At 41.4% G+C, this 23262-nt stretch overlaps 2 protein-coding genes across 6 annotated transcripts in view; one reads left to right on the plus strand and one right to left on the minus strand.

The window, feature by feature from the left end:
• ANO10 (anoctamin 10) overlaps positions 1–11505 on the plus strand; it is a 127333-nt gene extending 115828 nt beyond the window's left edge. For all 5 annotated transcript variants that reach the window (XR_012579989.1, XM_074539268.1, XM_074539270.1 and 2 more), the window contains one exon: positions 5668–11505. Coding sequence is in view for 4 of the 5 variants with exons in the window: in XM_074539268.1 (XP_074395369.1) it covers positions 5668–5703 (36 nt within the window). In the remaining variant the exon portion in view is untranslated. The remainder of the gene's footprint in view (positions 1–5667) is intronic.
• Positions 10629–23262, minus strand: part of SNRK (SNF related kinase) — a 40032-nt gene continuing 27398 nt past the window's right edge. The window contains exons 5-7 of the mRNA XM_074539261.1: positions 20172–20384; positions 18962–19096; positions 10629–14441 (exon numbers count right to left, since the gene is read on the minus strand). Coding sequence (XP_074395362.1) covers positions 13223–14441; positions 18962–19096; positions 20172–20384 — 1567 coding nt within the window. The 3' untranslated portion in view covers positions 10629–13222. The remainder of the gene's footprint in view (positions 14442–18961; positions 19097–20171; positions 20385–23262) is intronic.

Here is a 23262-nt window from a genome sequence, read left to right on the forward strand (position 1 = left end):
GCAATTTAAATGAGAGACAATCTGAAGTAGATCAGGAAAAAATCTTGGAAAAAAAATGTACTACGAATGGGGTTGCTTTGACTGCAATTCCTCACAGTGCTATTAATCAGGTACAATACTCCAAGGCACAAATTATGTGATTCTGCAAGTTTTCCTGACTCTGCACTTACTAATTTTGCAAATCTTTTGTTTCATTATCACTGGCTTTGTACTTTGTATTCTATCTTGAATTAGGCATACAAGAAAGGAAAGAAGAGAGTTGGTTTTTTTTTTTTTTTGCTCCTTCCCATTACTTCCTATTTCTTGTAGCAGTTCCCATTTTGGGTCTGTGGAGTCCAGGCAAACTTCCTGTCACAATTCCTGTAGAAACAACTGTACAAATCTCTCAGAAGGTCAGTGGTCCTACTTCCTGCTCAGGACAGGATTGGCACCAGATTTATACCCTAGGGCTGTGGGATGGTGCGGTTTCCTGTCAGGTGCTTTGAGGACAGAGACTCCAAAACCTCCCTGGGCCTCTGCTGCAGTGCTTAGTTGTCCTTGTAGTGAAATGTTTTGTGCTGGGGCTTTCTTGGCTTATTTTTTAATGGCCACTTCATTTTTTGTTCTCTGATTGTGCACCCTGGCCAAGACCCAGATTCCATCTTCTTGCTGACCTCCTTGTAGATATGGGCAGTTATCTCAGGGCATGTGCACCTCCCTGCCCCTCTTGGATTCCACAGTTAGCTTGGCAGAGTGGATCAATATCCTTCTTATACTGGAGGGCCCAAAACTAGATACAGTCTTTTCGGTGTAGCCTAGAAGTAAGGAGATTACTAAATATTCCTCAAAAATTTAAATTACTGTAATTGCTCACAGTCCTTGTGAGAGTGACATTTCAGGATTTGTTTCTTTGTTATCTTCAGTTTAAAATTTTTCTTGCTTTTTTATTAAAAATCTGCATCTGACTGTTTAATGCTCATGTGTGGCTTTCCTGTATGTAGAGGGTTTTTTCCACTGGGTTGCAGCATCACAGGGCCATTGGTCTTGGCTCTGGGAGATGAGGAAGTTGTGAAACTGTTCCTGCAAGTCTTTTATCATACTACTGAAGTAGGGGAGAAGCTGTATTCCAGAAATCAATAGCTTTCAAGAAGAATGAGGGGTTGTGCAGGATGACTTAACTGAAAATAAGCATTCAGTGTTGCATTGTGGCTGTGTGGTCCTGGGATTTATAAACAAGAGTGTACTAGTACAGAGACTGGTTATTACTGCTGTCAAGAAGCATCAGTTACCATCTCCAGCTAAGGAAACAAACATGTTGCTGGAAAAGTGGTCAGAGTCAGAAATGCAGCTTAAAAGCAACCCAAGCCCAGAGTCCTGAAGCACCATTTGCTGCAGGGTGTTCAGTGCCACAGACAGAAACCCTGAGGGAAGATTTGTCATTCCAGGTATGAAGCTACCGTAACCTTACACCATTATAATCAGTGAGGACAAATTTCCATTGAATAAGCTTTTAAACGGTTTACACAGAATAAAGTGGAAGAGATTTACTGAGTTTTGAAGTGGGTGTTAATTTGCCTCTTCTGTAACTGGTTGGTACTTACAGATGAAGCTGATGCGGTTCTTGAGACAGCTCAAGAGCCAAGAAGCTGCTATTATTGTGATTGGACACCATTACAAAAGAAGAATTTAATATATATCTGTCATGTTTTCATATTATAATTAATGCTAGAAAGTGGGAAAGATACCATGTACCACTGCTCTTTCTAACTGCTTATGAGCTGTTCCACATGGTGTATACAGGAAAACCAGAAGATGAGGTTGCTGATAAAAAACATCTTCTTTCATGTATTCTTATATTTAATATAAACTATTTACATATCTGTTCTTCATATGTACAAACTTATGTGTACATTGAGTATGTATACATGAGTATTTACCTGTGGAAAAGCACCAGTCCAGTGAGTCAATAGATCCTGGTTTCTTTGGTTTTCACTTTTATACGCTTTCTGTGTTTTAAATTGTTTTCCTCAGGTTGTGGTTGAATTGTCAGTTGGCATTAACACACACAGTGGTAAAATTAGGAGTAGTTAGAGGCTGACTTACTAGGTCTGGGCATAACTGGAAAATAACAGTGTTGTAAGCATCTGACACAGAGCTCAGCAAGGGCAGTAAATCAACATTAAAGCAGCAAAGGCAGTTAGTGTCTGTTAAATGTTGGCTGTCCCACAGAAACCATAAAGGAAAGGTGGGAGAGTCTGATTAGGTTGTGAGTGTGTGCAGAACCAGCACTGGGGCAGCAGGAATGCTGGGTTCCAGTGCTGGGGAACCAAGCCCTGGCACTGCTCTGCTAAATCCCTTGGCAGCTCCTGGGGTTTTGCTGTAGTTGAGGTCTCTGGTGCAGCTGTGTATTTCTGTTATTTCATGGTTTTAGCAAATTATTTTGTATTTTGGTATTGTTGGCAGCACTAAATCACATGTTTAGGCTTCCATAGCCCCTCTAACTGGAGAACTACCCTGTACACTGAGGTTGGTGTTTCTGGAGCCCACAAAGGAAGTAGCCTGATTTCCATGCTTGGTATACAGCTCTGTGTGTGGTGTGAAAGGATCTGTTCCGTTTTAATAAAGTCCTTTCAGAAAATTTAATGTTGAAATGTAGGAAAATCTAGGTAATTGGTAAAGCCTATTTGTAAACCACATTAAAGGGGTTTTGCTATTTCTCCTGGAAGTACTGTCTAATTATATTACATGTGCTTTACAAGGAAATTTAAACTTAATAAAATGGAAATAGCAAATCTATTGAATTACAGCAGATAAATATTTAGAGCATTTCCTAATAGTAGAATGTTAGGATAAACAACACTGTAGCCCCACTAAAATTAATACCAGTTTAAACACGTTTCACTCATGTATTGCATGCACAGGCTGCTGTTGCTAAGGGTGCTGCATAAAACAGAGCATTAACCATAAACCTTTCACTAGTAACTCTCAGCTGATAATAAATGAAGAATGGCTTCTTGAGCCAACTCATTTCTTAGCTGTGCCTCTGATAGTTCACAGAGGCTTTTAATACCCCTCAAATGAGTGAGGTTTGTCGTCCTGTATCTAGTAGGTTTAACAAGTAGATCAAGACATTTTTAATATCTCTCTTTCATATTTTTAAAATACTTCTTAAAGCTTACAAAGAAATGTCTTTTTGAGGGAAGAGCAGTAAACTCGGCCCCACAGGTTCCCCAGTGAACCTGTTGGGACTGTCAAGGGAAAAGTGATCTTAAAAGGTACCTCATCAATTCCCTTTCTCAGCAATAAAAATTTAAAAATACACTCCCTTTCCCATATGTTGTCTTAGAGAAATATTTTCCCATTGAGCAGGAACATTTACTTTTGCAGTAAATAAGAAAGAAAATTGTAAAATTCTTCAGCCTGAACTTGGCAAGGAATTTCTCTGTTTAAAGGTGCCACCACATGTTGCTTGCCCAAGTGATAGCTCTTGGGGGAGCCTGCTGCTGCCAGGTACTGCCAAATACATTTTGCTATTAGAAACTATAAAGAAGAAATTAAATACACAGCTCTTGGGGTTCTCACGTGGCTTATGATTCATTTCCTGCAATATGTGTATGACTGCATTTGGACTGGTTTTGCCCAGCCCTTGTGTGCCATGTGAAGCTATTTTAGGAGGTTTTTCTACTCACTAGCCCGCTCAAGAAGCTGGGATATTTGTTTGTTCATGCCATGTATTTTAAATATGATAGCATAAGATTGCCAGGAGAAGACAATCCTAGTTTAAGATTAGCTCAGTTAAAATTAGGAGGGCCTTCAAAAATAAATGAGAGGTGTCCAGCTTTTACAGAGTTTTTGGACAGATTACATTTAGTCATCATTAGCACTTGTGCTTGGTTTTTTTCCAGACTTTGGCAAGCCCTGCAGAGATCAGAGAATAAAAATACCTTTCCAGTCTTCTGCATTCCTCATCAATCCCCATACAATTACACCAGTACTCAGAATTTATGAAAATCATTCTAAAATAAGAGAATGTTTGTATTTGATGGATCAGGAACTGAATGAAGGTGCTGTCTTCTGTGTCTATGTTTTTGTAATAGGAGGAAAAGACACTTTAATTAAAGATGCTATCATTTTATTGAGACATTTATTTAAATAAGTGAATCAGGATGTAGAAGAGGAATCTATCTGTATTCCAGCCTTTAGCTGTGGCGTTTTTCCCTGCACTGTTGCTATGGAGAAGCATATAAATATTTGTATCACAAACTAATTTTACTTCACTTATAGATGGCATGGAAATACAGATAAAAATGGTAAAGAGAAGTTGTTGTAGGTGTGTTTTAGCATGCAGAGTAGTGTTTTGGAATAGCTTCAGACCCAGACTAGCAGCAAAGAAGAGGTAGAAGGTGCTCTGTTGAAGCATCTGACATCTTTGTATCCTGTGTTGTGGGATAGAAACTGAATGATAGTGTACACTTTATTTGCAGCTTTGTCTTTTCCAATTTTGTTATAGCATTTTTAGATACTTCTCTTTCTAATAGCTCTTATGTCATGGGCCGTTTCTATGAGATCAAATACAAATGCAAAAGAAACAACTTTAGCTCAGTAGCACATGTCCATCCTCCACTGGGGGAATGACACAGAACCCACACAGCAGCTTAGGAGTTGAAAGCTGCATAAATTGTTTCTTCATATGATCATTCACATTTTTTCATGTCCAGCCTTTTCCTTTCCTGGCTTGCCAAATTGGCTCCAAGGAGGCAGTGATGCTGGGCATGAGTGAATTGCAGCAGTGCTGGGCATCTCCTTGCCTCTGCTCCTCTGCTGGGAGGGCTGCTCTCCCTCTCGTCTCCTTCCTGAGACTGTCGTCTCTGTCTTTTTCCTTCGGGGCACTTCAGTCACTCTGACTGTGGTATATTTCTTGGTATATCAGGGTGGTTCCAGACTTTGCCAGGCCCTTGGCTGACACCCCCCAGGTGATGTGTGAGAGATGCCTTCGGCACAGTTTGAGCTCTTTCTTGTAGCCTCTGTAAGTTCTGGGTTATGAAACATTCTCTTTAACAAGAAGCTTCACAGAGCAGCTGTGTTTTCTTTTACTCAGCAGATATTTTCATCACCTGGGATTGTTCTCCTGGTTTCACATGGTGACATGTCTCTGGTGACATCCTAGAATAATGAAAACAAAACTTGTTATCAACAGGATTGGAAATAACATGTATCACCAGAGCAGTCTGCTACCTCCTTCTATATATCACAGGATGTTTTTTTATTTAATTTCACAACAACAGAAATACTGAATAACTGTTAACAGATTGTTGCAATGGGAAGTGGGGGCAGCAGTTTGTCAGTTCATTGACCTTTTGAGATCAGCTTAAAAGCCTAAATATTTAGGGATAAATGACTTTCACATAAGGGATTATTCATCACAAAAATAATTAATTAACATACAAATTGCGTTGCCATTTGATGAGTGTTTTGGTGGACAGAAGTATTGCCTCTGTTAAAATTGTGTATTTTGTAAAAATCAGGCATGACAGACTGGTGGTTTTTGTTTTTGAATGCTCAAGCTCTTTTTTCGGTGCGGTTTTATTAGTCAGCTGGATTCTGGAGTGTCCTGGGCTCTAGCTGCTTTGGTAATTCCTCCTGCTGCCGCTGCACTCAGCTTCCCTCTCTGCTCTTCTCTCCTGGCAGCAAATGCAGCTGGCGGCGGAGTCGCTCAAGGAGTAAACACGGAGGAATGAGGATGACTAAGGCGCTCACAGGCGAGGCGGAGCCAGCGTGTGTGGCGCTCGGAGTGCACCCTCCGCCATCTACTGAGTAGGTGGCACCTGCTTATGTGAAACTTGGTAAATAATCTTTGTCTGACACTGTAAAAAACTGTATTTTCTCCTGCTCTCTTTGTTTCTCATATGCAATTGCTTGTGAAGGTAACACCAAATAAAGCACTCCAGCTCATGCCAGGTCTGGATAAAGTCTGCCAGACTCCCTGTGCTTTGAGTGATTGAAAACAGATCCTGTGAGGAAGCATCCAGAAGCTCACTAGAATTTTCAACTGCAACTTTCTAAAGGGAAAAAAAAAGCAGACTATTATTTAATTTACTCTCCCTTTATGGTTATTGCCCCTTCTGTTCCTTCATTACAATAGCTAATCAATCCTCTGTTATTTCAAAGATTTGCTTATTAGCTACTGCTTGTCCTCAGCAAATTAATTTAAGTATGTTATACATTTCATAGAGAACAACAATGTATTTCATTATGTGATCTGAGAAATAGTTGAACATAAATATTTATAGAGTATGTATTATATAGTCCTGTTTGCTAGTTCTCTAAATAGGTCCCAGCTAAAATCTTTTCAAAAGCTAGGTAAAAAAAAATTAGTAGGAAACAGATTGCTGCTGATCAGTGACTTATGAAGTATATTTATTTTCTAATTTATGTTGGATTTTGGTATCACTCCCCTGGATTCTGAACTGCAGTATTGTATGAATGGATCTTCTGGTTAAATGAACTAAGAGCAAACAGATCAATTAAAGTTGATACTTGATACACCAGTACTTGTGTTTGTAGTGAATATCTGATTTGGTTTTCCTTGCATTTCACAGAAAGGTAGCTGTCCTAATGTTTCTTTGTTTTTTGACAGTAATAGGACAAAATCTACAGTGTTTGCTCCTGTGACCTTGAGACGGTTTATTTTTGGCTGCTCTGATGTTCAGTTTTGCTAGATGTGACTGTATGTGGTACTTGCTGGAATTTTGTTCACAAAAATCTGCTACTGCCATAATTAAGGTGTTTGCCTGCTTTGCACATTTCAGATTTCTGCCACAGGGCTCCCACAGCAGAATAGTATAACTAAGCCAAAATAGTATATTTTGTCTGTAACTAAAAATTAGTATTTCTCAGGCTCTGCAGGTGTGACCCAGTAAGAAATGACTGTTCTCCTGGGAAGAGGAGAAAACCTATGGTTCCTCTGTTCTTGCTTCTCCCACTGTTAGTCCCCCACGCTGCTGCTATTTCAGGGGTGTTTCATGGGCTGCTGCTTTCACAGCCTGTTCCTGAGGCAGTGGCAGGGCTGGGGCTGCACAAGCTCTGCCCTGAGGATCTCTGAGGGAAGCATGTCACCCTTCCTGCAGTGCTGTAGAGATCCCAAAACCAGTTGTTTTCTTAGGAGGCAGTCAGTGTGTTCTCCATGAAAACTCCCCATCTTTGCAGTCTGCTGCCCACTTTGGTCTGAAGTAGCTCATGTTTCTTCAAGTTTTAACTGCCTGGTCAGTGGTTTTGAGTGAGCAGTCCCAGAGAAGAAAAATCCATGGGATGGGCTCCTGTTGGAGTATGTTCTTGTGACCTTGCACCCATTTTGAAGGGATTCTGCTGTTTTGCTAAGTGATGGTGGTCTGGGAGCATGAAGTTGGTGTGCTTTGCTGATGGCAGCTGTATCAGGTGTCTGGAATAACTTTCTAAGATGGCTTAGAAGAGGAATCAAGTCGTGTGTCAACTGTGATCGTGTGAAGCAAGCAAGTCCCCTTCTGCAAAACCGACTCCGTGGTTTTTCTTGTGGGATCCATTTATTTTGTGTTCTGTGGATTAACAGGAAAATCTCTAGTGAGGTGTAAGTACCCAGTGACTTCAGTAGTGTTGGCTGTTGCCTTTGCCTTGGGCAAATCCCTTCACTTCTGCTTAGTTTCCTTATCTAGAAACAGGGATAATACTGTTCTTAGGTGCTTTCTCCACCAGAAGTGAGGAGGTATGGAGGAATTCTGACCTTCAGTGGTGTGAGAAGTATGGAACTCCTTTGTTTTATAGAGATTAAAGTTTGTTCCACATACATGGTCATGAGAGAGACTGTTTCTGTCCTAAAACACACACTTTAACCTGCTGAGAAATGTTCCCTCATAGGGCTAAGTAGTATTTTGTCACTGAACTGAAATTTAGCTCCTATTCTTTCGTGTGCAGCTCTTTGTCCTTTCCTGGGGAGGGGTTCCTGTGTTTCATACTGTCTGGTGTACTGGGTTTTGTCTTTTGGGTTTTTTATGCATTCATGGTGGCATCTATTTTCATTTCTCATTTGAGAGGAAAAACTCTTTCTGTGCTCCTGAATGTGTTGTTTCCTTTCTGCTGTAGGTGCACCTGTAAAAATGGTGGGATGCCAGGGACGAAACTCACTGACCAAAATCAGTTGTCAGGTGACAATGTCAGAAAGAATAAGGTATTTATCAGTAGCTGCCATTCACAAGGTATGGAATCTGAATGTCTGTTCCCAGGTCCAGGCAGGGTCCCTTACCAGCTGAGAGCCTCACACCTCTAGACAGCTGTGGCTCTGGGCCTGCACTCCTGCAGGCCACCAGAGAGTTCTGTATGGCCACTGTGTGGCAGTTCTGCCAGTGCCTGAGTTTAAGCCATAAAATAAGTTTATTTCTGGTCTCAAGCTTCAGGAAAAACCAAGCATGAGGCTGGAGCACGCTGTTTGGGAAGATGACTGTGTGGGAGAAGCCTGTATCTATCTGTTAAGACTTGGATTTTACAAATCTCCTTAGCAGCAGCACTAACAATCCAAGAAAGCTGTTCTTAAGAAGGGCACTCATAAACCACTTGCTGGTGATACAAGAGTTCTCCCATCAGGTTCCTTGTGAGTGCAGGTCTAATTGTGTGGCCCAGAGGGATCTCCAGATATCTACTGAGGAGAACACTTATTACATGGAAAGGTTCCACTGTAGCAGGCAAGCAGTTATGGATATTTTAGCCTACCTGGGCCTGAGGGAATTGATCTTGAATCTCATTCAGAGAAATTTGAGTTTGTTTCCTTATTCATGCAAGCAAAGCCCCTGGGAACAATGCCTGCTACTGTGATGTGCTTTCTTCAGGACAGCTCTGCCACGCCTCACCCAGGAGCTGCAGGGGCGAGTGGCAGTGCCAGGGCTGTCAGCAGGGCCTGGTGACTCAGTGCCAGCCCTGGAGGCTGGTGCTGAGAGGGGAGGCTCTCTCTGCACCCCAGTGCTCAATACAAAGCACTGTGGTGATGGCCTCTGTCACCACTGGCATCATGAGGGCAATGCTGGGCCCATCCCAGGCTGAGGGCATGTGGCACACAAATGCCCAGAGAGAAAACCAGATCCTGCCTCCCCTGCTGTGTATTTCTTAAGGGAGAGCAGTGAGAGGGAGGAAAGAGGAAGATGTTACACAAGGGCCTGCTGAAATTAATTCCTGAGATGAATCATCTGAGAGCCTGATGAAGTCCGTGTTACCTCTCCGGGCACCTCTCTGGGCTTCTCAGGCCCAATACTTGCATTTTTGTTACAACATGATTCTTCTATCACATCTGAAAATAGAGGACATTTCATTCTTTATCCCTATGTAATAAGACTCGACTCTGTCTCTAATACAGGATTCTTGACTTGCAGAAATTGATGTCATTTTTAATACAGGCAGATAGGCCAAACTGATTCATCTTACAATTACAATTTAAAGAAATAAATAAATAGCCATAGCCTGTGGTTCAGGGAGGGAGCAGGCTAAGACAACTGCAGAGACACTGCTTTGGAGAAGGGCAGTGTCCAGCAGTCCCTCTAAACACCCTGTGCATGTGAGGGAGCCAGGCTGGCTGCATGCAGTCAGCAACTCAACAAGTGAGTCATTGCTACACCTTCCCAAGTACAGTCACATCAAGGTGTTACTGCTCAAACACCTTTTACTCAAAGCAAGTTCATTTGGAATTAATGACAAACAAATCAGTTCTGACTCATTCACATAAACTTAACCATGGGAAAGGCTAACAGGGTGGCTGGGGTGTCTCTGATGTATGGGGACATTCCAGCTTGCCCTTCTTCCCTGTTTATTGCTAGCCAGCTGCTTTGGGATTTTTTTGCTAATGAAAAAATCCTTTAAAAAAATCTGTCATGAAAAGTATCTGACCTGCCCCTACCAGCTACTGCAATGTTCCTTCTTGGCCTTGCACTACCCAATGTGTTACGCCTTTCCTCAGTCACAGTCACAGCCCAGCAAATTTCCTTGGCCACTCCTTTCCTGCTACCACCTCCACCCTGTTCTGCAGTGCCCAGAGCTGGGAAGCTCCTCAGGGTAAGGTCCCAGCTGCACAAATGCCCTGGCCTAAAGCAGCGGTCACTTAATGCCAGGTATACAGAGAACCTGTTCTGTGCCCTTGCTCCCTGTGTCCATACCTGCCCTGGCTGGTTATGCTTTGTGCTCCAGGAGCGGCTCAATCATGGCAGCAGTAGACACCTCTGGGGGACAAGATGCCAGAAGCCAGCCCGCTCCCAGGCAGCCCTGTGCACCTCACTGCAGCTTGTGCTGGTGGGGCAAAGTGGGGCCCCCCTCTATTGTTACCATTACCTGCTTTACCTTATGAAGAACCATGGTCTGGAGCCCTGCCTCAGGAACAGCTCCTCAGCCTTGAGACAAAATCTCAGCAGACGATGAATGTGACAGCTGCTAAGCCCAAATGAACGTGTTTGATCACAGCAGGAGAGCAGCTGGCAGTTCACCAAGGGCTCTCCCTCCACACACCAAGCTGGGCTCTCCCAGGGTCCCTCGCTGTTCCCAGGGGCTGCAGTGCAGGGACCAGCCTGGAGCCACCCTCACACCCCCAGCGCCAGGAGACACAAACCCCAGCCATGTGCAAGTCACCGCTTCTGCATCAGTCAGGATATCACTTTTATTAACTGGATTTTCCATTTCTGTCGCACACCATGAATGTTTGTACAATGAAAAAGCCAAACATTGCCAGAAGCAATAAGATCAGTTGATATTTCTGTACCCTCTTAACACGCATGGATTCTTCCTTGGTGAGAAATTTTTATATTTCTGTTCATTAATTCTGCTTATTTAGACTGCTACTCTTAAAATTCTGTGTCAAGATTGTCACATCTTAAATACAGATTAAGTTGCTAGAGGTACATTATTTTTTATATATTTTTATATACACACATACAGAAAAATACAAGACTAACTGTTTTTCCACAATATTTACTTTATACACTACTGTAACTATATGCAACTCTTAAAGACACGTTAAGGGGTACAAGAAACTGTTTACTTGCTCTAAATAGTTTGGTCCAATATTATCTTAATGTAGTGGTTATTCTCGCCCTTCCTTTTACGTGACGACATAACACGACATACACCACATGCACAATCATTCACCTATCAACAGAGGGGGAGAGGACAGCACTCAGACTAACACATCTGTACACATCTGTACACCCAGAGGTCCAACCAGCCACACACAACTATAAGGCTATAATACAACTATGCAGCATAAATGGTCAACACTGCTGTTCTAAAGTGAGCACCATATATACAGTCGTATATAAAAACATTGGAAACAAAATACACCCCGGGTTAGTTAAAAGGTGCCATTCCAAGGCTGTACATATCAGGAAAGAGTATTTACAATACTTGGAAAAAAGCTGCAACAAATAAAGTTTATTGCCAATGCCCTTTATAAACTCGTCTCTTACGTGGATGTTACGCTCACTGTCTGTGAACCACACATCTTGTTTCTGGCCCTTGGTAAGATCCCTGCTCAAAAAATTCAAGCAATTATGTTCTATGGCTTCACCCACACGTCTATGCTTGTAGCTTTTAACTAAACTGCAACTAGAGATTGAAACTTAAAGAAGCACAACACTTCTCCTTTGCCTTGTTCCAGAAGCAGAGCCCCTGGCTCAGCTCACCAGCAAGGACACCCCATGCACGTCAGACTCTCTGAAGTCCTGCAGGAATCACAACAAGAGCTGTTGTGAGCTGTGGCCATCCTGACCCAGCCGCTCTTTGGTGCTCTGCTCCCTCCACAGCAGACACAAAACTCTGTATTGACCATTCTGAAAGTGTTACAAGATGCTCAACAGTGTCAAACTCCTCTGGGACACCCAGGGTCTGCCCAGGGCGCTGCTACATAGTACCCCCAGTTTCACTAGAATTGCTTAGAAGACCCAGTGCACAGCATGAAAAAATAAAACATTCTTGCCCTTCCCAAAACTAGGAATCTGCAATATATTTTATTCTAGATACTAAAATTACACAAAGTTAATTCATCTGGTCAAAAGTATCCTTTTGTACAGAAATACTCTAAATCAAGACCTTGCCATGGCAATGGGAAATCTGACAGGAAGGCTCAGAGCTGTGAAAGAAACACTTTCCTACAGGCTGTTTTAAATGGACTTTATGAACAAGTGCATTTCTGAGGGAAAATAAGTGATGTACATGTGGGGAACAGCAGTATTTTAAGTCCTAAAAAGAGTAATAATAACAAAACTGAGAATGACAATTTCAATGTGAATCCAATTACCTAAAGGTTTTCCATCCCTTATTGCCTTCTGGAATCTCAGGGAAGGGAGGCGAGAACAGCAGAGAAGGTTCACAAGGTAGAAACCTAAAATACTAAGTGTCATGATATACTACTAACAAAAGTAATTAATACAAATACTTTCTTTTCAGTTAGCATGTAAAAACTCAGAAGTAGACTTAATAATTTACCTTTGTTATATTAAAAAAGATTGTCTGCTTGTAATATTAACATATTTCTATGGGAGAAAGCTGCCTTACAAATCTACTTGCCTTTTTTTTTTTTTTTAAAGAAAACTGCCTCTAGCAAAACAAGATCTTTTCGGTTTGATTTTTGAGCCACAACTTCATCTATATCATAGCTTAAGACAAATAGGTGTGGGTTTAAAATCATATTTCAATATCACTAATTTTCAGTGCATCTTTGCTTTGTACAAGCCTTGGAACATCTGAAAGCTCCCTGAAGAGTTTTCAGCATCAAAACATTATTGCTTTGGTTCTGTTTCAGACACATAGAAGTATGCCACATATCACATATTTTAGTTTTCACAGAAGGTCAGAACAAGAATTAACATTTCATAAGCAAACAAAAGCTTCTCTTTCTAGTTTAAGTGCAGAACATGAAACTTCTAAGTGCTTCATTTACATTAGGATCCAGATCTTTATTTTAATTTCATCCAGATCTTCCATAGTAAAATTATAAATGTAAAAATTACACAATAAAATATTCTGTTGTGTTGAAAAAGAAAAACATATCTGCTAGCAGCATGCAAAGACCATGCATCGTCATACCATCAAGCAAACACAAATTAAAGTATAATAAATAACTGCTTGAAGCCCACTTAAAAATCTTAAGACAACAAAAGGGGGTCCGTGACAAGGTGTTCACAGCTCTGACCAGGAAGAATGACTCTGTCCAGCGAATCGAGCTGTTCAAGTCAGGTCATTGTCAAATGACGTGACAGCAACTGGTTTGACTGGAGGTACACAGCAGCCCCTCCTTTGGGTTCCGCTGAATATTCACAGATATCTTTTCACAGAGAGGTAGTTGTAGCACATTGTTTTTCAAGTTCCTGTTCTTTAGCCGTTCCAATTCGTTTGTTGTGTCTGACATTTGGTCGGAAAAAAATTTTAGGCTGCCCAGTGATGAAGGCTGGTTTGCACTTCCGCTGGAGCTTATACACATTTTCCACGTTGATTTCTCCTGTACTTTTACACTGGAAAAGGACAGATTGTTTTGAGGATCAATAATGTATTTCGTGCTGCCGTGAATCTGTGAACCTAGACAAAGGCTCATTAGCTTCAGGCTTTCAACCAGTTCCCCTGCACTTCGGGATGAGAGCTGCATGGAGTTTCCAGACCCAGCGCATCTCCGAGTGGAACCCGAGGTGGTGTTGGTGTTCCCCCCAGAGCCACCGGAAGGACTGCCCCCACCTTTGCTGTTATCGCCCGGGCTCGTTTTGTCCACCCCTCCGTTGCCGTTGCTGGGTTTGCTTTGCCCACCACCGTCCCCCTGGCTGCCCGGCGGCCCTTCGCTGCTATCCCGCCTGTGCCAGGAGTAAGTGAACCCGCTGTCCTTGTCCAGACGCCTCCTGCTCTCCGAGTCGTCATCGCTGGTTTCGGAGCTGCTGCAGCTTGAGCCCCGGCCCTGGCTTTTCCTCCGGTGGTAGCGTTTGTGCACGGTGCTGGGCGAGGCGATGTTCATCTTTAACCTGCTGAGCTTTGGGGGCAAGTTCTCGTCCATGTCAAACTCATCGTCTGACTCGCCCTCCTCAAAGATCTGGTTGAGCACTGGTGCGCTCTTTCTCGAAGTAAGACGGTTTGTAACCGAAGGCTTACGACGCAGAACAACTTGAGTAGAAAGAGAAATAGGTTTTTTATCTTCCTCATCCTCCTCTTCATCCTCTTCGACTCTGAACAAGCACTTCCGGCCACTGGTAGTGGGCTTTAAGCTCACGGATGGAACTGCTGAGAGTGCTGGCCCAGCCAGTTCAGGGATCTCTTCCTTCTTTGTGGAGTCCGCGAGGGCCTTGCTCCGGTGCCCGTTGAGAACGTTCTCGGCCGTGCGGGCCGGCGAGGACTGGGGAACAGTGGCGTGGGACAGAGGGGTTGCTGTAAGGTCGTCCTCCAGATCCTGCGGCACATCGATTTTTGTCGGCCACGACTGCCTGCATAGAAAATGGAAGATAAACAGGAAGTTTACATCACGGCAGGCATTTCAGAACTTACAAGGAAGAGTAAGATCTGCACCAGAGAAGCACAAGTACTGACACACAAATTGGGCTGCTGAGTGGCATGTCTGTAAACAACAGTACTGAGTGACTGAGCACAAGGAAGTGTTCTCTGAGAATGTGCATTCCTCTGGAAATGCTGCTGTTTGAAAGGAACCATCTAGACAAGAACACAGTTTAGAAACTATGTTGGTTACTGTCAAATCAAAATTTAAGGTTTCACTGCTCTCAGAAAATGAATTAAGCAATAAAAAATCCTGAAATAATTGTGTTTCAAAAAAATAATCTGAGATTGGTACAGAACCACTACTATACCTAGAGGAAGGTACAAGCCTATTCAAGCACAACTTAAGGAAGATAGTATTGCAAACTACTTCTAATCTGACGCTCCTGGAGTTTTCCCCCAATATTCTTAATATAAAAATTAGGTTAGAATTAACATGAGTGAGATTGAAAAGGTTGAGTCAGATGAAACAGTCTCTCATTCTCACCAAGCTCTATTCTACAAAGTTCCCTTAAACACATGCAAACTGAGATCATACATTTATTTGTCCTTAGCTGAGAATCTGGAATGATACAACTGCATGAATTGAGAACTCAAGGGGCTTAAGAATATGACACTTGAATAAACTGTAAATCCAAGTTGAAAACGTATGACTCTGTAATAGCATTAGCTCAAATCAAAAGGAAAGTAACATGAGTGTCCATCAGTTTTACAAGTGGGCAGCTGGTGTCTTATCTCCAGTATCTCAAGCTACTCTCTAATGATTTACATTTAACTTTAAATCCTAATATAGATTGTAATATTCCAGTAATGCACACAGAATAAACTTAAGAACAAAGACTGTCAGTCTTTACTCTTGCTATTTTAAAAGCCTGATCCAAAAAACCAACATCTACAGACCAACATGCTAACACTGAACAATTCTTCAACTTCTTCACTAAGCATAGGCCCCACATTTCTTGGCTTTCATTTCAAAAAGTTTGCCAATCTCTTAAATTTACATAACAAAAATGCTCTCACTACTGCATGAAAAGCTGTTGTAAAGACCTCTGTTCACAAATGGACAGCCTATTACAGGACATTCCCAACCATACTTTGTGTGTGCCCAAAGAAAAGGCTGCATGGCTTCATGGCCCAGTTTATACGCAAGAGGAGGAGGAGAGCAGAGAACATTTCACACCAAGTGTGACCCCAGGTATCTGCCTGAGAGGCTGCATACAAAGACACAAGGATCACATCAGTTTCCTGCTCTCTGCCACGTCAGGAGGTCAAGCTGAAGGACGAGGGAAGGCTCAGACACCCCTGTGCTGTGGCAGGACTGCATTTGCTGAAGGCTGCACAGAAAAGGCCCTGAAGTGTGAGATACTGGTCTGTGCCAGGTTGTCTCCTGACAACTCTCTCTCCAGCTGTACAAACTTTGAGGAGGAGGCTGGACTAAAACCAGCAATAAACTCACCCAGCCTTGCTGCAGACTTTGCTTTGAAGCACTTGGGTCGCTTATGCTCAACCAGCAGTGGCAGAAACCTCCAAGCCAGGACCCTTCAACAGTGGGACCTGGCTGCCCACACACCTCCTAAGCCTGTGTGGTGCATTCCCTGTGTGGAGCCATGCAGGCTCCTGCCTGTCTCACTGGGAGCTGCTGGTGGCCCTCGCCTGCCTCTCTCCAGGGGGAGGGAGCTCTACCTGGAGGGAAGCAACAAAAGCAGCAGCTCTGAGCCAAGCTGCACAGACAGGAAGTAAAGCCTGGGCTGTGGTCTTCCTTGGTGTCGTGCTGGCACCCTCCCTTAGGTCCCAGCTGTCTCCAGAAATGCTGGGAAACACTGGCCCAGTTTGCTGATGACTTGTGCTCTGCTGTGTATTTTAAACACAATTGCCTGTAATTAACAAATAGGACTTAAACATGCTAGAAACATAACTACAAACATGACAGAAAATGAAGATCTCAATCTTACAAGAACTTGCCATGCTAAAAGAACAGACTGGTTTGTCAGCAAAAATAGGAAGAGTTCTGTAGTTGTCACAATAAAGAGCAAATATAGTACCTTACAGTACTGTAGTTGCCAGGCAATAAACCTCCTCACTACAGTATGTTTATCTCTCATAGCAGCCCATGTTTGCCTCCCTTCCCTGCTGCCTCTCCCTTTATTCCCAGTGGGCCTGAGGGGAGAGAGGGATAGAAAACAAGCTCCAGGTTGGAAGTAAGTTAATTTTTTTAAATATTTTGAGGTGTCAAAATCAAAGTAATGCACTACTGAGTTGTCTGTTATATAAGGTCATTCTATAGAAACACTTGGAATTTAGAACCATCATGGAGGCAAAGAACAGCTACTGGGGCCATAAGAGCAAGGGTTCCCAAGTTTGTGCAGATGTCTTTGTTATGAAAATTCATACTCTTAGGGCAGGCTACAGCTACTCCAACTTTACTAATTCATATAATAATTTAGATTCATTGAACTTTTTGTTCCAGTTTCTTATAGAACTAGAGCTGCTCTTTACTGAAAGAGTGACACTGAGGGGAAAAAAACCCAAACAATTCAAATGCCAACTTTATAGTTTTACAATTTTCATTTGAAGCTGAACTCCAGGTCTTCCTCTAGAGTAATTTGTTTTATATGTAATACTTAGTATTAGGCTATTTGATGGGCTTTCTTTTTTCAAAGAAGCTGACATTGAAATGAGGGGATGATCCATCATGAGAGAACTGCTGAGGCAAAGCAACAGAGGTGAGCTCTCTAACACCAAGCTCCAGACCACTTATGTCTGCAGACCCTTAGATGCCTGCAACAGTAACTCTTCTCAAGCACCTGCAACCACCTAAGATAACATTTCCTACATTAGTGATCACTGAGTGATTCCTACATGAGTGAATGATGATTAGGTGCACACAGTACAGGGTGCAGTCCCACCTGGGGATGACAAAGACCCTAAGACACTGAAAACACTAACATTCATGGACCATCAACTCCTAATTCAGGGAGACAGAATGGCATTCAAAAGAGATGCCTCTAAAATCTCAAGCCTGAATCCAAGGTGACAACCATTGGAGACTTTAACCTATTTTCCCAAGTGTGTGTCGTTACTCTGTAACAAGTGTTCATTTTTTTTTGCATTTAACTTGACGTAATAGTATCTTACTTTTATCAATTAGACCAAGGAAAACTATGACTGTGCACCAGAAGGACATCCCAGAATTTACTCCTATTAAATGATTTCACATATGACTTTGCCTGGAAGTTGCACAGAGAAACTTTCGGAATGAACAAGTTATTTTGTCTTTTTCTCTAAGTCATACAGATAAACAACACTGAAGGTGTTACTGGAGTTAGCAGTGCTAAACATCAGCACAAACACTTAGTATTCTTTTCTCATTAATAAATTATCTACTAACAATTGCTATTATTGCTAGTAGCAATTACCAGTATTTTACCTAAATAGGCAACTTTTGGAAAGACTGGATGAAAGTTAATGACAATGCCTCAGTACCTCCTCCACCTTCACTGGAACAATTGTCAGGATGGGCCAATGAATATTTTATCCAATACCAGCAGATCCCAGTTTAACACAACTCAGGAAAGAAAACCAACAATGTTTAAGAAAAATAACTGCTCAAAACTTGAATCCTCCAGTATCTATGTGGAAGTGGAAACTATACTATTTGCCTTTTGGGTTGGGTGTTTTGGTTGGTTGGTTTTGGGGTTCTTTTTTTGGTTGGTTGGTTTTTTAAAAGCATATTCTGCTGTATCTGAGAACGTGGGATGCTTTGGTAACTGGCTGCAGAGCAAATGAACTGGCTGAACATGGCAATACCAACTTGATGCCAGAAGCCAAATTCTCTCCTTTTAGTTTTACTGTGTCACAAGCTGAAGCTTGGAAAATCTCAGGAACCCTTACTATTAGGTTTTTTTAATTCATGTTTTTGTCAAACAAAACCAATCTATTGCAGTATATTTAAGTAGATGATTGAAATGGTAAATTCAATAATTTTTATTAGACAACAGGCACAGCAACTGACATGAAAAAGAACATAACCTACAGGTCAAATTTAGAGGGATTTCTCATTTATAACTAATTCCATATCAGCAGATTTATGGATTATGCAACTAATTTTTCTCCAGGGATATTACATAACACAATTTGTATGAGGAGCTGAAGGTCAATGAACAAACCCTTTTCTAGGAGGTGTGAAAACTTGCCTCTTTAGGTACAGGCTTCAAATTGCCTTGTCATTTCCTGAGAAGGGTAGGAATTGAAAATATTACGTGCAACTGATTTCTGAACAGTTTCTGAAGTGTCTACAGCCCTTTGAAGATATTAAAATTTGCAATGAGTATTTTACTATTTTCCAGAAAGCAGTACTTGAGAAATTTAATATTCTCATTAAGACAATTTAAAAAAAAAAACAAACAAAAAAAACCGAAACCCCTCCCAGTCATTTAGATTCCTAAATTCTCACCTGAACTGGGCTTTGATGTTGCTGGGGCTTGCAGATCTGGTCTGAATTTCCTTCTCTTGTTTTTCTCGCAGGATCCTTTCAGCTAGTAAGAAGTAAGTAGCAGTGATGTGATTGTATTTGTTAGTCTCCAATGCCCTGAGGAAAGTACAAAACATGAAATAACCCATCCATCAGTGGTTTCTAACAATTGGACATGCATCTTGCAGCTTGCTGTGCTTCCCAAGCAGGAAGAGTGCCTGAAAGCAGGACTACCCATTTCTGATCTTTTGACAAGCATGCCTTAATTTTATTAAAAATAAAGGGCCAACAAGTCCAGCAATTTCAGCTATAGTTGAGAGGAGACATCCCTAGAATACCATCCATCAAAAGTAAGAAATTATTTTTTTATTTCCCATTCTTTAAATGTCAACTGTTTTTTATTAATGTTCTGCACCAACGATGGGCTCTCCCACTGGCACATGCAACCACAAAGCACCAGTATTTGGTTATGCAACAAATGGAAGAAAACTTTAATTATTTTAGGGCTGTCACATTGAGTTTATAGCAAAAATAAGTTCATAAACCAGTAAGCATCACTCAGACATTGTAACAGAATGGCTGCCCCTGTTACACAGCTAAAAGCTTAGGAAGTGAGACTGCTGCTTTCCCTTCCACATAAACAGTGTTTAACAGCTGAACACATTAAGAAAGGAAAAAAATATTTCAGACCTCTTTCAATTTGGGGAATATTTTAGAAATTTGGCAGTTTTATTCTATTAGAAGCACCTATGTAGTTTTCTAGCAAGCTCCCTCAGTGACACTGACAATTATGCATTACATAGATAAATGGAATAATATTTTAAATTAACAAAGATTCAGGTACACTGGAAATATGCTAAGGGGAAAATGCTAGAATTTGTCCCCTTCAAATATGTGTGAGAGATGAAGAACAAGCATGGATTCCAAAGCACTTAGGTTTACTCAAGACAGCTACAGCAGGAATCAACACAGTGTTCCAACACATTTTTTGAAGTTATTCCTAAATTTGGTTATACTTAAGTACTTCTGAACCCACAATACCCTATCACAGAGCAAGACTGCAATACTTTGTTTATTAACTGAATGCCCTGATATTTAAACACCAAAGTGCCCAAGGTTCTCAGGATGTTCTTGAATCAAAACCAAGAGGGGCACAAAACCAAGTGCATCCATCTGGACACTGCCGACTTACTCCACTATGGTGTCTCTGTCTGCGATGTCCCCAAGAACCATGCGCTGTATTATACTGTTGTGCTCCTCCTCAGATAGGTTTTTGTAGGATACAAGAGGAATATTATACTTGGTTGCAGGAGATGGATCAACTCCTTGGAGCCATGCATGGTTTTCAATCTCTTCCAAAGATGCCCTTCGCTTCGGGTCTCTCTGCAACATCCGTGTAATTAGACTGTGAATAAAAAATAAATCTAAACAAAAATGCACACACGTGTTTAAAAAAGCAGCTGTTGTGAGAGCAACATTAGGAAGGCATTTTCTGCTGTCAGGTCACACAGATCTTCTCAAGTCCCACAGTAAACAATGTGATGGGAAACTGTTTAGTCTCAAAGACACTAAAAATACTGCTAAACTGAAACAGTTTATTAAAACTATAAATACCATAAACTCTACAGGTTTAATTTACTGTACTAGATAATTAATCTGATTTTTCTCATTTATTTGATTTTAGTAGGTTTTATAGGGTAATTACAGGTCACAGGTGGCCTATCAGCTAGTAAAGTAAATGGTAAAGTAATAGAAATGTGATTTTTTTATTATTGCTGCTGTGAACAAGTATATGGAATGTCAACAAATAAACAGAAATATGTTATTCTGAAGTAACTATCAGAAATTTGAGTCTTCAGCATCCTTGAAAAAACTGATTTGTTCTACCCACATATAAAAAAACTAAACAGACCAATCCCTACTCTGGGATGATGTAGGGACAAATCTACTAATGAGTTGATACTGAGATTTTACAAATGCTGGGAAGAAAGTGCATGAATTCCCCAAGTAAACAGAGAAAGAAGACTTCATTAGCACAGCACATCTCTGTTCACTTACTATACAGGGAAGATTCTTGGGGGAAGTATTTTTGGCTTTGTTCAACAAATATGGATATATGGTTTTGTTGCCAAGGTTACAAAGAAACTCTATTGCTCCAACATGTTCTCCAGTTCTCATACAGTGCTTTCTCTTCCACTGAATATACTATACCATGCAACTTCTGACTGCAAGGCCACACACAAGGCACAAAATTAATCACAGTTTTTAATGGTTTTTTTTTGTTTGCTTTTTTTTCCTGTGTGAGATGATGTATAGATTTAAGAACTGGAGGTTAATCCAACCTTCTTAAAAATTCTGTAGTAAAAATAGTCACATTTCTTTTTATTAGCTGTGGTCTCTTTCCTTACCAAGAGGAAAGGCAGGGTGAGACATGGGACCCTTAAGTTTCTTTGCTTTAGTTAATATTATGACAGAAAGAGAACAAACTCCATATTTAATTTGACTTTTTTTTTAAACTACATCTGTAGTAAAATGTCACAAATGCAGTACATGTGCCTCCTGCTTGAAGCTTATGCATCTCAATCCACAAATGCTTTCACTCCAAGAAGGAGGTTTAAGCACTCCCAGAGTCTTTTCCCTAAGAAAACCTAACCTATAAAGGACCTGGGTAACTGGCTGTACATTGTTCCTGCTTTGTACAGAGAAAGCAGATCTGGACGTGTAAGCAAATCATTGTTAGCAAGTATATTAAGCAAAAGGCTGCAAAAGGTAAGGTTCCTGGCCTCACCATGCAGCATCTCAAGAGACTGATTTGATACAATTCACTGATAAGAGCTCCCTCTTAAACCTCTTCCTGTATTGTACTTAAAACCTCTTCCTGTATGTGAAGCTCTTCAAGCTCAGAGAAGCTTTCCCATGTTACTGCAGGGTGCTAATGACAAGACAAGAACACCAGATATGGCACAGAATTACAGAATCATTAAGGTTGGAAAAGACTACTGAGAGCATCAGGTCTAGCCAGTAAAATAGCACCACCATGCTCACCACTAAACCATCTTAAGTGCCAAATTTACACTTCTTTTGAATCATCATCATCACCTCCAGGCACAGTGATTCTACCACTTCCCTGGGTAGCCTGTTCTAAGACTTGACAAGAAATTTTTCCTAATATCCAGTCTTAACTTTGAGGTCATTTCCTCATCCTATTGCTTATCACCTAGGAGAAGAGACTGACCCCACCTGGCTACAATCTCTTTTCAGGTGGTTTTAGAGAGCACCAAGGTGTCCCCAAGCCTCCTCTTCTGCAGGCTAAACAACCCCAGCTCCCTCAGCTGCTCCCCAGCTTCAGTGCCCTTCTTTGGACACAATCCCTGACCTCAATGTCTTTCCTAAGAGCTCAGAAACTGAACACAGGGCTCAGGATGTGCCCTCACCAGGGCTGAGCACAGGGGATCACTGTCCTGGTCCTGCTGGCCACAGTGCTGCTGATGCAGGCCAGGATGCTGCTCACCATGTTATGCATCACACTCCTGGACTGCACAGATGATAGGTAAAGAAAGGAATGGTCATCATGACCACAGCTGTAACTTCATTCTTTGGTAAGTAACAGAATTCTAGATGCTGCTCTAGTTTTTTTGACTGAACCAAATGCATTTTCCAAGCATTTATAAAGGCATCTGGTTCTCTGTATTGATAATTAAAAGATACTCTACTGCAGATTCAAGAAACCCAACAAACATTTTAAAATAATCTAAATGATGCAACTGGGATATATATTTAAAGGCCTGAAGGTCATTAACCAATAGGGAAGCATGGGAAATACTGGAACATATCAATAAAAAGGCTCCAGTGAACACTGCAGAAAAACACATCAAAAGGAATTGTGACTTCTAAATGGATATGGTATTTCCAGACCAAATATTTTTCTCCCTTGACAGCCTAGGATGTTAATTTGGAGTTGCAATTTCAGTAGGAGATGAGCAAATCTTCCTGTGTGACAGGTTTTGGTAACTTGTTGTTTGGACAGAAATTGATAAGCAGCAGTACATTCCTAACTCTTGTGACAGAATAATCTCAACACCACCTGGTAATTTGTCCAGGCAAAGAGTTGGCCAAAGCCAATCAGTAGTGAGTAATTTCTTCAATTCTTTATAAAATGCATGACAACTGAGAGACATAAAAGGAAGAGTATCAAGGAACATTCTATACATTGATAATATAGTATGGGGAAGTCCCAAAAGTAATGCAAATCCACTTGTGTGATGCTTCCAAGTTGTTTAGTA

This window comes from Zonotrichia albicollis, chromosome 1 (genome assembly GCF_047830755.1).
Source record: "Zonotrichia albicollis isolate bZonAlb1 chromosome 1, bZonAlb1.hap1, whole genome shotgun sequence".
Taxonomy (NCBI): domain Eukaryota; kingdom Metazoa; phylum Chordata; class Aves; order Passeriformes; family Passerellidae; genus Zonotrichia; species Zonotrichia albicollis.